This window comes from Artibeus jamaicensis, unplaced genomic scaffold, assembly GCF_021234435.1.
Source record: "Artibeus jamaicensis isolate MK-2021 breed Jamaican fruit bat unplaced genomic scaffold, CSHL_Jam_final contig_525, whole genome shotgun sequence".
NCBI classification, from domain to species: Eukaryota; Metazoa; Chordata; class Mammalia; order Chiroptera; family Phyllostomidae; genus Artibeus; species Artibeus jamaicensis.
Window position 1 is genome coordinate 4,321,751 of NW_026521874.1, and position 12,644 is coordinate 4,334,394.

The window sequence follows — 12,644 nt, forward strand, 5'->3', positions numbered from 1 at the left end:
ACCCGGAATCTGATTTGAGGTATTACGAAACAAAAACAACCCAAAAAACACTCTTGCTTTCAAGACTGTCTTTCTTGTATGTACAGTATGTTTGGTGTTTTTTTTAATCCTCACCCAAGGACATGCTTATTGATTTTAGAGAGAGGAAGGAAGGGAGAGAGAATCATTGATTGGCTGCCTCTTGTACACGTCACTGAACCCTCAAGCTAGGCTTGTGCCCTGACGGGGAAGTGAACCTGCAACCTTTTGGTTTATGGGACACCGTTCCAAACCACTGACCCACACCAGCCAGGCATACAAAGTACATTTTGACAGAGTCATACTCTTGACTATGTGAAATGTGATACTTAGGTCATAATTCAGATCATCAGTGGACAGATACTCCAGAGCATTTAACTGATACGTTAAAATTACACATTAACCCATAAGGCCAAAATGGCAACACTTGCCTTGACCGAGCATCAGGGTAAACTCCAGTTTTGATCAGTGGCAATGGCTCCTAAACTTTGTGCATATACTAAAAATCGCTGAATTGTACTCTTTAAAAGGGTGAATGCTATCTCTTTAAAATTTTTTAATGCATGCCAAAGATAAGCAATAACGTTTTCCTGACATAAAATGTTAGAAATTTCTTTATTATTACTTATTAAGCACCAGCTTAATACTGCAGAAAATTTCAACTCACCCTTTGACAACTCATTCTTCCCTCCCCCCAAAATGCCTGATAATAAGCTTTTCAAGTAAAGACATGTTCTCTTTTCTCTTCTGTATAAAACTTTATGAAATAAAGGCAAAGAATTGTGTACATCTTGCTGTAAAATGCAGCCCTCGGCTGTGGATACAGTGTCTGCCCAGGCTCCCTTCACTGTCCAGGTCCTGAAAGACTCTTGTTCATGAACTGTCTCTTCACAAAGCAAGTCCACCACTAACAAGAGGGGACAAAAGAGAATGAACAGTGGCAGTCAAATCACAATGCAAGTTCAAGGTTAAGGACAGAATATGAATTTGCTTAAAACAAAATTTAATATTAGCCTGGAAGCCCTTATGTTCTACAGACTCCTTGAAAGCACATGCAAAATTTTCTTTCTTCTTTTTGTTGACTTAAAAGTTACTCAAAATTACAAGGACAAGATACATGTAATACATTCAAGATATCTCAAGCAAAACACGTTCTGTAGGGTTTTCAGTGCCTTGACATTAGAACAACCAACCCAAATTTTTTATATATGCAATCATTATTCACTGTGATTCAGTGAGTTCCTACTACGTGCAAGGCACACACCCAAAAGTTTAGCAACACTGCAACACAGAAACTAACAGTGTTCTTGCAATGAAAGACCTTAGTGCATTTCATTTAATGGAAACTATAGGATGCGAGATGATCTATCGACTGAATAGGCAAAGAGGGTCTTACCTTGCTGGGTTTATCATTCTGAGGGTCAAAAACTTTCTCACAAAGCCGCAGTCCAGTCTCTTGCCTTAGCTGCTGTAAATAGGCCCTCATCACTTCTAAAAGAAGGCGCAGGTGGAACAATACAAAGAAAGTATCTTTGAGAATGCATCGCGAATGTGCTTGTTGTTGATCTGGACACTGACCTTTGCAATGTACCTCTACACATGCGAACAGGGTGAGAAATGGGAACGACAGTCCAAGGGGTCTCTACATGTCGTACTGTTCCCAAGGATCTTGTGTGACAGTGGCTAGTAAGACAGTATGTGTGCTAATGATTCCATTCTCAACTATATACCGGTCAAGGCAAGAAGAGCAGGGGGGCAATACAGCGAATGGAGAAAACCTTATGCCACATAAAGAGAAGTAGAGACACTGTTCTTACCGTCTTCCTGTTTGTTGGCAGGTTTGGCATAAATTGCATTAAGTGGAAAACCAGGCTCTCCAGGAATGGGAAAATTAGTGATTCCCAGTGTATACATTTCTTTCTCACCTTGGCTTTTGGAATTGCACTAGAAAAAAAAATTATATATACACGTTATTTTACAGGGAAAAGGAAAATAATTTCCAATTTGCAATTTTTTAGTCCAAGCCAGCTATGGGCTGGGGTTAGTGTTTTTAATGACCTTTTGTAATCTGGTGAAGCCTGTGGGTCCCTTCTCAGAATAATGTTTTTCAATGAATCAAATAAAATACACAGAATTACAAAAAAAAACCAATTATAGTGAAATAGAATAATTATAATATTAAAAAACCAAATTTATGATAGTCATACACATGCTTCTTTTTTTTTAATTATCTTTTTTTTTTAAAGATTTTATTCATTTATCTTTAGAGGGGAATGGAAGGAGAGAGGGAAGTATCAATATATGGTTGCCTCTCGTGGGTCCCCTGCTGGGAACTGGCCTGCAACCCAGGCATGTGCCCCGACTGGGAATCGAACCGCGATCATCTGGTTCGCAGGCCCGTGCTCAATCCACTGAGCTACACCAGCCAGGGCATGCTTCTTTATTCATACACTAAATATAAGATCTTGCAGTGATCAAAATAACTATAATTCTGAAGTAGTAATAAGTGTAAACGAAGTTGCAAAAATCTTCCACTCTAAATGCAACGTGAAATGCCGTGATTTCCACTGGAGGAAAAGTCACAGGTACTGCTAATACAACCGTGGGTTCTTGTCCACGTTAATAATGAAAGTACTAAATTTCAGTTAGAGGTTGGTGAAAAGAAAGATGGAATCTTTTCCCTCTCAAGTTCACGGACCCTTGAATTCTACTCTTGGATTCCAAGTTAAGAATCTCTGACCAAAGGCTGAAAAGGAATATTCTGCTCAAGACTTCTGTCTTGGGAAAGTACACGCAAAGCCTTGCCCTCTGATTAGCTAACGGCACTGTAGGTTCAGATATCTACATTCAGATTTTTGTCTTGAGTCCATGCTCTAAGTCAGAGGAGGTATTTTCTACTTGCCCTTAAAGTCTCACCAAGTCCAAGTATCCACTAGTAATTTGTTTTCCCGATAGATGATCACCCAAGTTTAATTACCTTTTGGAGCTTCTTCAGACACTCAGAAATGTAGAGCGTTATGTATATCAAGGTTCTATCAGCTTCATTCTACGGGGTGGAAAAACAAGACTTACAAACAGTCCTGAACAAAACACAACTACTATGTTCAATAAATGAATTCAACCTTTGTCTTTTACTTATCAACTGAAAACTACAAAAAGTGCTGTTACTGTAGCATCAAAAACTGCCCTTCTCCAAATGCAATCTTCTCCGGCCCCATGCTGTCTGCCCTGGGCTGCGTGGCTGCTCCTGCTGTCCTCAGCTCCTCTGGCTGCTGGGTTCCCCAGGAGCGGGGCCAGCAGCCCCTCATTCTGTGTGGGAGGCAATGTTCCCAAAGCTGCCGGGGAAACCTGAGGTGCACCATATGGTTGGCTGATTTTTAAAAACCCTTTCACTTCAGGATCTCTGCCGAGAACAGAAACGTTCATGACTCTAAAAGAGGAAGCAATTATTTCTCCGGTGACTTGTTTTTGAAGCACTCCATAAGCCCAACACTTAACCTAACCAAAAGGAAAATGTGGAAAAGGAGAATGGGTGTTGATTGAATGCGGCATGTACTTCAGGTCAAATTTTACAGATTTATAGTTTGAAAAAACAAGCTACCCATTACCCTATGTTTCAGATCATTTGATAGTCAAGAGAGAATGAAAATGGCAGAATTATAATATTCATTTACACCTATTACAAACACAACACTTGGACCATGCATTAGATCCAGAAAATACTCTGCTAAAATCAGAGAAAGTTTAGACTATAATTTGCAGACCAAGAGTCGACAAATACAGATTTCAAACCCTGTTTGATTCCAAAAGGTCCAAGTTTGGCAAGAAGTTCCATATTCTAGAATGTTAACCGTAAAATGTGTTGACTTTTCTTGTAACTTGCTCACAGCAGGAGCTCTGAAACCTTTTTCCACTTCCCCATCTCCTCCTCCACCACCTTCCCCGCGGCCTCATTTCTACCAAGGACTAAGAGAAGGGGGAAAGGGTGCCGGAAGGAGGGATCACGGTCACTGAAGTTTCTTTATTTCACCATTTCTGGTCCAGGACACAGAAGTATATAAAAAAGCAGCATGACACATAGGATTTCCAATTTTGGACCAGCACATAGTAGGTGCTTAATTAATGTTTTTTTTCCCCCCATTATTAAAGAGACAGCAGTTTTTTTTTAAAGATTTTATTTATTTATCTTTAGAGGGGAAGGGAAGGAGAGAGGGAGAGAAACATCAATGTATGGTCGCCTTTTGTGTGTCCCCTGCTGGGAACTGGCCTGCAGGGAACCAGCCTGCAACCCAGGAATGTGCCCTGACTGGGAATCGAACCGCGATTGTCTGGTTCGCAGGCCCGCGCTCAATCCACTGAGCTACACCAGCCAGGGCCTGCTTAATTAATGTTGAGTAAAGAAAAAAGGACCAGATAATAAATATTTCAGGCCTTGTAGCCTGTACGGTTTTAATCACAACTACTCAGTTTGGCTGTTGGGGTGTGAAAGCCTCCACAGGCAATCTGTACACAAACTGTGTGGCTGTATTCCAACCAAACTTTGGTTACAAGAAGAGGTGATGGGGCTCTGGCTGGTGTAGCTCACTGGATTGAGCACAGGCCTTCGAACCAAAAAATTGCGGTTTGATTCCCAGTCAGGGCACACGGCTGGGTTGCAGACCAGTTCCCAGCAGGGGATGCATGAGAGGCAACCATACACTGATATTTCTCTCCCTCTCTCCTTCCGTTCTCCTCTAAAGATAAATAAATGAAATCTTAAAAAAGAAGAAGAAGAAGAAAAAGAAGAAGAAGAAGAGGTGATGGGCCAGATTTGGCCTTGTGGCTGTTGTCTGGCAACCTGGTGCAGACTTTGGAGGGAAAAAGTGAGAAATAAATATTGATGTGGAGTCTCACATTAAGTACTGTTCTGGATTTTTAAAAGCATACGATCTCATTTCACTTACTCCTCAGAGCAACCCTGACTGCCAACCTGGATGTCTCCTCCGTCAGAAAATTAATTAAATATTAAAAGCTCTGTACTTTACCTTAATCTCATAGTTTTTGAAGAAGACATTGGCCTTGAAGTAATAGATGGCTTCATCCACAATATCTGTATCTTTTGCTAAGGAGAACACAAGGGGAGGGGGCAGAGAACATTAGCTTAATGCAAAGCACAACAGCTATAAAAGCTATAAATAAAAAAAGTATCTAAGAGTTTTGGAGTTAAAGGAATGAGACTACTGAAATATGTCTTTAGAAACAATTTCTATCACTGCTGGTAGGATTGCAGACTGGTACAACCATTATGGAAAACAGTATGGAATTTTCTCAGAAAAATAAAAATCGACCTGTCTTTTGACCCAGCAATTCCACTGCTAGGATTATATCTTAAGAACCCTAAAACATCAATTTCAAAGAACCTATGCACCACAATGTTCATAGCAGCACAATTTACAATAGCCAAGAGTCGGAAGCAACCTAGGTGTCCGTCAGTAAATGAATGGATCAAAAAATTGTGGTACATATACACAATGGAATTCTATGCAGCAGAGAGAAAGAAGGAGCTACTACCCTTTGCAACAACATGGACGGAACTGGAAAGCATTATGCTAGTGAAATAAGCCAGGGGTTGAAAGACAAATACCATATGATCTCACCTTTAACAGGAAGCTAAACAACAAAACAAACAAGCAAGCAAAATAAAAACAAAGACACTGAAATAGAGAACAAGGGGACAGTGACCAGAGAGGAGAGGGGAGGGAATTTAAGGGGAAAAAAGGGGAGGGATTTAGAGGAACAAGTATAAAGGACACAGGGACAATAACTAAGGGGGGTGGAAATGGGAGGGAGGTGGGGTGCATGGGGGAGGGGTGGGCTGAGAAGGGAGAAACAGACAGAAAACTGTACTTGAAAAATAACTAAATAAAATTTTTAAAAAAGAAACAATTTCTAAAACAGTAAGTACATGATTTATTCTTGTATTGGATTGACGAAAAAGTTCATTTGTTTTTTTCCACACAATGGGCTCTAGTAGTGCCATTGTTGTCTTTAACTTCATTTGAAACAATTCTGTTAGATTGTATTGTGACAGCCGACACATTGGTGTGCACTTAAAAAAAATCACCCTGGCTGGTGTAGCTCAGTGGATTGAGCGCAGGCCTGCGAACCAGACAACCTCGGTTCGATTCCCAGTCAGGGCACATTCCTGAGTTGCAGGCCAGTTCCCTGCAGGCCAATTCCCAGCAGGGGACGCAGGAAAGGCAACCATACATTGATGTTTCTCTCCCTCTCTCCTTCCCTTCCTCTCTAAAGATAAATAAATAAATAAATAAATAAATAAAACTTAAAAAAAAAAAAAATCTATCAAGCCCTGGCTGCTGTGGCTCAGTGGACTGACTGCAGGCCCAAGAACTGAAAGGTTGTTAGTTCGATTCCCAGTCAGGGCACAGGTATGGATTGCAGGCCTGTACGCATCAAGCTTTCTCTTCCTCTCCTTCCCTTCCCCTCTTTCTAAAAATAATTAATCTAAAAAAAAAACCCACTTATCAAAATGAGTGAATTTTTGTACAGCAATTTAGTATTGAAGATGGAACAAGATACGCAACATTTTCAGTGTAGTACATTTTATTATTTCAAGAAAGGTAAAAACGCAACTGAAATACACACAAAAAGATTTACACAGTGTACGGAGAAGGTCCTGTGACTACTGAATGTGCCAAAAGTGGTTTTTGAAGCTTCTTGGTACTACTGACACTTTAACCAAATAACTCTTTGCTATGGGGCCGTCTGATGCACCGGAAGGTATTTAGCGGCGCTGCTGGCCTCTACCCACTAGAAGAAGCCAACAGTGGGAGACAGCTGACATACTCAAAATATCCAAATTGATAAAGTTACTGGTGAAAATAAAAACGTGTCTTTTATTTTATGGAAAAAACCATACAGGCTTTTTGACCAACCCAATGGCTTTATTATTTTTATGAAAATTATACATACTCAGTAGAAAAATTATTTAATCAATACCAAAATATCTTCAATTGTCATTCCAATCTCACCCCTCCAAAAAAACTACTATTCACGTTTGATGAATATCATTCCAGACATCTCCTAATGCGTTTACATGAGACACAGACTAAACTTTGACAAAATGATTTAAAAAGTATTCAATATAATTTTACTTGAATTTACATATTATAGTTTCAGAGAAAACTCTCAACTATCATTTTGGAACCCACTGGCGTACTCATCCATAACTTTGTTTATAAAAACTATGACTTCAAATATATTTATACAAGCTGTTCTAGGTGGCTAGAGGCTGAAAAAAGCCAGAAATACTGTTGTGACAAAGATAGATCCCATTACACAATTTCTTTGGCAATTTTCTCCTTTTTTTATTTAAAAAAGGTCACAATCCCAGGGTCTTGGTATCCGGCAGCTGGTCTCGGCAACACAGAGGCAGTTATTCATGTTTCTCGTCCGTCACTGCCATCCCTCTCACACCGCAGACATGCACAGCAATTTCTTTGCCACCCCTGCTCATGCCTCTGCTACAGAATTTCAGCGGAATCTGAACTCTAGACTAGTGTTCCCTGCGATCTATTTTCTTATCTGCAAAGGAGAAACTTCTTCAAAGGACTCAACAGTGATTACAAAAACCAGTTTGTTCTTTCTTTCTTTTCTTTTCTAAATTAATTTTTTATGATCAGTCATCCTCAACATTTTTTCAGCTATCACTCCTTGTACTACCAAGAATAAAAGAAACTTCTGGTACATTCTAATTCTGGCCTCATTTTTTAAATTTAATCTTTTTTCTTCATTTTTAATATATTTTATTGATTATGCCATTACAGTTGTTCTATTTCCCCCCTTCATTCCCCTCCACCCTGCACACCCCCTCCCCCACCATTCCCCCCTTTAGTTTATGACCACGTGTCTCAAGTTCTTTAGATTCTATATTTCCTATACTATTCTTACCCTCCCCCCTATCTATTTTCTACGTACCATCCATGCTACTTATTTTCTGTACCTTCTCCCCCCTTCTCCTTCTCCCACTCCCCTGTTGCTAACCCTCCATGTGATCTTCATTTCTATGTTCTTTCAAATGTTGCCATAGGTGTGCATGTGGTGAGGAAACTGCAGGATTCAGAATCTAGAAGGGTGTTTGGCACATAAAAGGGGTTCAAAAGGTATTTGTTGGAGGCCAATAAATGGATTACTGCCAACAGTTATACAGCCCCCAGCCTAGGCTTACGCTTTTCTGTAATTCCAGTTCCTTTCTAATCCAGTCTCCTGGGGGAAGAGTAACAGGTCATTCTTTGTCTGTAGAAACCCTCAAAGAATTGTAAAGGTGCTGATTAGGTTACTCTGTGGCCAAGTACATCTTCTGATACACCATCTGGTATCCTGCAAAGATCTGCAAAGGGTTCTTCCCAACGAATCTGAGCCAACATCAACTCTTATTTTTTTTTTTTTTTAAAGATTTTATTTATTTATCTTTAGAGGGGAAAGGAAGGAGAGAGGGAGAGAACTGGCCTGCAACCCAGGCATATGCCCTGACTGGGAATCGAACCGTGGTTGCTTGGTTCCCAGGCCCGTGCTCAATCCACCGAGCTACACCAGCCAGGGCAATTTTTTTTCTTCGCACTGTGATTCTTTCGCATCATTTGTCTTCCTTTTGGTCTGTCCCCTCCACCCCCATCTGTTCCTTTCTCTTCATCCCAGAATCAAAAAAAGACTGTGGTGACTCACCAGATTTATTAGGTTTCAGCTGGTGTTGAAAACAAAATTAAATTTAAAAAGGCCAAGTCAAACTGCCTGGCAGAGGGATGGAGATGGCCTCGGCACCAAATTGGTAATTAAAACCGTGACCTTGGAGACCATGAATGGAACTCGGTGCAGCCCCTTTCCGGAGGCAGGGAAACCATGTCCAACATGATACGAAGTACACCGTTGGCAGAGTACCTCAGAATGTGTTGGAAGAGTCTCAGACAGTGTCTGAAAAGAATGGAGCTTTCTGAACAGTTAAAAAAAAAAAAAGGCTCTGAAAGAGAAAATGAGTACCAAGAAAGAAAGCAAAGATGTAAAATTCAGTATTAGTAGTGTTACATAGGATGCTTAAGATTTAAGATGAAGGTAGTATTGCTAAAAGTGAGGCTCCTGCCCTGGCCGGGTGCCTCGGTTGGTTGGAGCGTCATCCTGTACACCAAGGGGTTCTGGGTTCCATCCCTAGTCAGGGAGTGTGCAGAAGGCAACCAATATGTTTCTCTCTCCACTGAAGTTTTTCTCCCTCTCCCTTCCTCTCTCTCTAATAATGAAAAAAATCCTTGGGTAAAAATTTTAAAAAATTTAAATGAAGCTCCTGAAGAATGGATAAAGGAAGTAGATTTAGATGGGCAAGAGGTTAACATATGTTTTGTTTTTTCCCAGCTTGATAACAGAGAAGGGGTGGGGACATGGCCTCCACAGAAGGAGTAGCATTAGTTTGTCAGTACCGACGGTGATGACAGAAAAGTGTCAAAAATTTTTTTAAAGATTTTATTTATTTTCAGAGAAAGGGGAATGGAGGAATAAAGGGAAAAACATCAATGTGCGAGAGAAACATCAATTGGCTGCCTTTTGCAGGCCCCTAAATGGGGACCTGACCCACAGTCCTGATGGGAATGGCGTCCCTCGACCTTTCAGTTTGTGGGACAAGGCTCAACCCACTGTGCCACACCAGTCGGGGCCAGTGTCAAGCACGTTTTCTCTCACCCCTCAACAAAATATCCTGGAGAAATTAACAGCATTAAGTTTCCTATTAGATGCCACAGATACCCAAGCCCTTGAAAGGTCGAAAAAGCAATTATCTACTAAGCAAAGAGACATAGAAAATATAAGAGGCAGAAGACTGAGCTACAAATTTCCCTGACTTGATCATGTCAGAGGGTTGCTAGATGTTTCATACCAAAACCTGAAAATAATGGAAAGGGGTTTAGACTTACTCTCTCTAGGGGCGGGTCCTTTGAACTGGCTTCTGATCGGCAACAGGGCCATGTTTCCAATGAGTTTGGTGTCAGGGTCCATGAGAGAAGAGTGGTAAGCCTGTAGTAGCAAGCCAGGCAAGGGCCCCAAAGCAGAAAAGAACAAATGTCAACGGCACAGACAAGTACATTTCTCTAAAGGAATAAGAGTACCCACCCAAAATCAACTAGGGGACATGGCAAAAGGGATGGTGGCAGCCATGTGCAGGCTGGCTCTTACTGGCTCATGGCAACCAACAATTAAATTTTTAGGAATTAAAAAAAGTTTGAGCCAAGCTGGTTGTTGAATACAACCAGTATTAAAAATTAAATTATAGACATTTGCAATCAATTATGTTAAAAACAAAAGTAGTAAAGACTCAAAATTCATTATTTTCTTTTTTACTATTGTCTATGATCTTCAAGTTATGTATGTCTTCTGTATTTTTATGGCAGAAATACTATATAATGGGGCGCTACCGTGCATCTCCGCCGTGCTCAGTGACGTCACACTGGTAACTGGTGGAAGTACTGGCACGACAGAGGCAGGCAAACACCATATAAACCGGGACCCACCCATCAGCCATTGTTAAGCCAGAGCCCAAGCACTGGATTTTCCATTCTGCCACTTCCTGACTTTACATCTTAGACATCACTTTTCTTACCTTGTTTCCAAATTTGTAAAATGAGGATATATATCCTGCTTTCAGTGGGCTGGTGGGAGTTAGAGGATGAGGGGGGAAAGTCACATTTATGAAAGTAATTTGTGTATGATTCCTAGCTCTGCCTTTTGCAAAATGCCTGGCTTTTTGTAAGACAACGTGGGCCCCATTCATATAATCATTCATTCACCAAACGATTACTTAGCACCTAAGGGCAAGGCATGGTGATCTAAAGGTAGGCAAGACCAGTATGGTCTTTACCCCTGAAGAACTTTCGGGCTAATGGAGAAGACAGGTATCAGTAAGTAATGAAAGTCCAGGGTGCTCTATGCCCAGTTGGAATGAGCGCAGGGTTGCAGAGTCAATGGGTCAATGTGGGGGTTAAATGGGATAATTTATATAAAACATGTAGCTCGTGGCCTGCCTGGCACACATCAGGTGTCACGTGGTAGCTATGGGACACATAATGTATGTACCTGTAACCATGGCTTGCACCTTTTATCACAGCCTCCACCCTCCCCTTCACCAGCTACCGTCTTGTTTCCCCATCTGTTTCCTTCATAGCATGTCATTATCAGAAATCACCTCCTTTATTTAATTTACATTTACATGTTGATTGTCTGCCTCCCCATTAGAATGTAAACTCCTTAGGAGCAGGGACTTGCTGGCTGTATTCACTGCTCTAACAGTGCTTAGCATGCAGGAGGTGCTCAGTAACGTCTGTTGTTTGAATAATCGCATGTTGTTAAACGTCCTTTTTCCTATTCTGCAAAATGGAGGCCGACCATGATGATGGTAAATGTACCCCGCAAGCTGGCTGTCAGAAATTAAGAGAAAGCAGACCACCACCAATTTTACTCCTACTCTGATGCACAATAAAATAGAAACATTTGGAAACCAGGCGCAAACCTTGAGCCTGCCCTGGGGGCCCTAAACCCAGGGGCTATGGGGTGGCCGTCACTGCGGGGGTGACAGGGGAGGAAGTGGAGTCGCCCTGATGACCAGAAGCGGAAGGGGCCTGCCCCCCTGGGGCGGTGGAGGAAGTGGGACTTCAGAAAAATGAAAAAGCCGGACCCTCGACTTGAAAAATGAAAAATAAAAAGCGCGGCCTTTGGCTTCGCGGCTCTACCGAGGCTTTGGGGACCCAGTCGGAGTCAGAGGGTGCAGAAAAGGCAAAGATGGGGTCGGAACTGGAGAGAAGGGGCCGGAAGGGCCCTGTGACAGCCTCTTCTGCACGCCCACTCTAGACTGTCCTGCTGCTCCCCTGGCCCCTGTGGCTGTCACACCGGCCTCCCAATCCTACAAGAACCGGCCCCCTCCCCTCTTCCCTTCTCTGGACCTTGCTTCCTCTTGACCACCTTGGCCCGCTTCTCTCAGCGCACGCATTTCTCGCCGCTCTCCCCAATTCTCGCCGTCACAACATACCCCTGACTCGGACTCCTTACCGGCATCCTTGCGGCCCCCGAGTTTCAACCCAGATGAGTAGGATCAGGTTGGAGAGAAGCGCTTCCGGTCTGGCAGCTTGGGTGGGGTAGGAGGAAGTGAGCCGGGGGAGGAGGGTGAGGGAAGAGCGCTTCCGGCCTGTTCCACCACTGGCTGCTGCGGCTGCGCGAACCGAAAGGGCACCAGGGGGCGCGCCAGCACTAGCTAGGGACTGCATCGCGCGTGCGCGAGGCGTGCAGCGGGCAATGGGTCCTGGGGTTACAAAACCGCTAGATTTTCTGGGGTCACACTATTTTAAATTCAGTTCTACTTTATCCTGATAGCTAATTTGCCCTTCCCTCTTACGATTCTTTTACTTAGTTAACTTTTGATGTTTATCTTCCCATTCATGTGAATGTCAAAAAGACAGGAATTTTTGTCTGTTTCGTTCACTACTGTGTCCTGGGGTCTTAAACAATGATGGTACAGGGTAAGTTTCAATAAACATTTGCAAAGTGAATGCACTCAACCCACTGGTTTTTAAAATGGGGTGAAGATAGCACACTGA

At 42.2% G+C, this 12,644-nt stretch overlaps 1 protein-coding gene across 1 annotated transcript; it reads right to left on the reverse strand.

Moving 5' to 3' along the window:
* Nucleotides 1-614: 614 nt before the first annotated feature.
* ARPC3 (actin related protein 2/3 complex subunit 3) lies at nt 615-12,208 on the reverse strand. The gene is made up of 7 exons (XM_037144698.2): nt 12,100-12,208; nt 9,975-10,074; nt 5,043-5,119; nt 2,996-3,064; nt 1,836-1,962; nt 1,415-1,509; nt 615-925 (listed from the first exon to the last, which is right to left on the reverse strand). Exons 1-7 carry the CDS (start codon nt 12,103-12,105, stop codon nt 863-865), a joined length of 537 nt encoding a protein of 178 aa, XP_037000593.1. The 5' UTR covers nt 12,106-12,208; the 3' UTR covers nt 615-862.
* Nucleotides 12,209-12,644: the final 436 nt, after the last annotated feature.

Bases quoted from the DNA above. Each gene is read 5' to 3' on its own strand.
- ARPC3 (XM_037144698.2), bottom strand. The intron at 3,065-5,042 runs GTAAAGTACAGA...TCCACCCCGTAG, and splicing joins TCAAAAACTATGAGATTAAG to AATGAAGCTGATAGAACCTT. The intron at 1,510-1,835 runs GTAAGAACAGTG...GCCTTCTTTTAG, and splicing joins TGCCAACAAACAGGAAGACG to AAGTGATGAGGGCCTATTTA.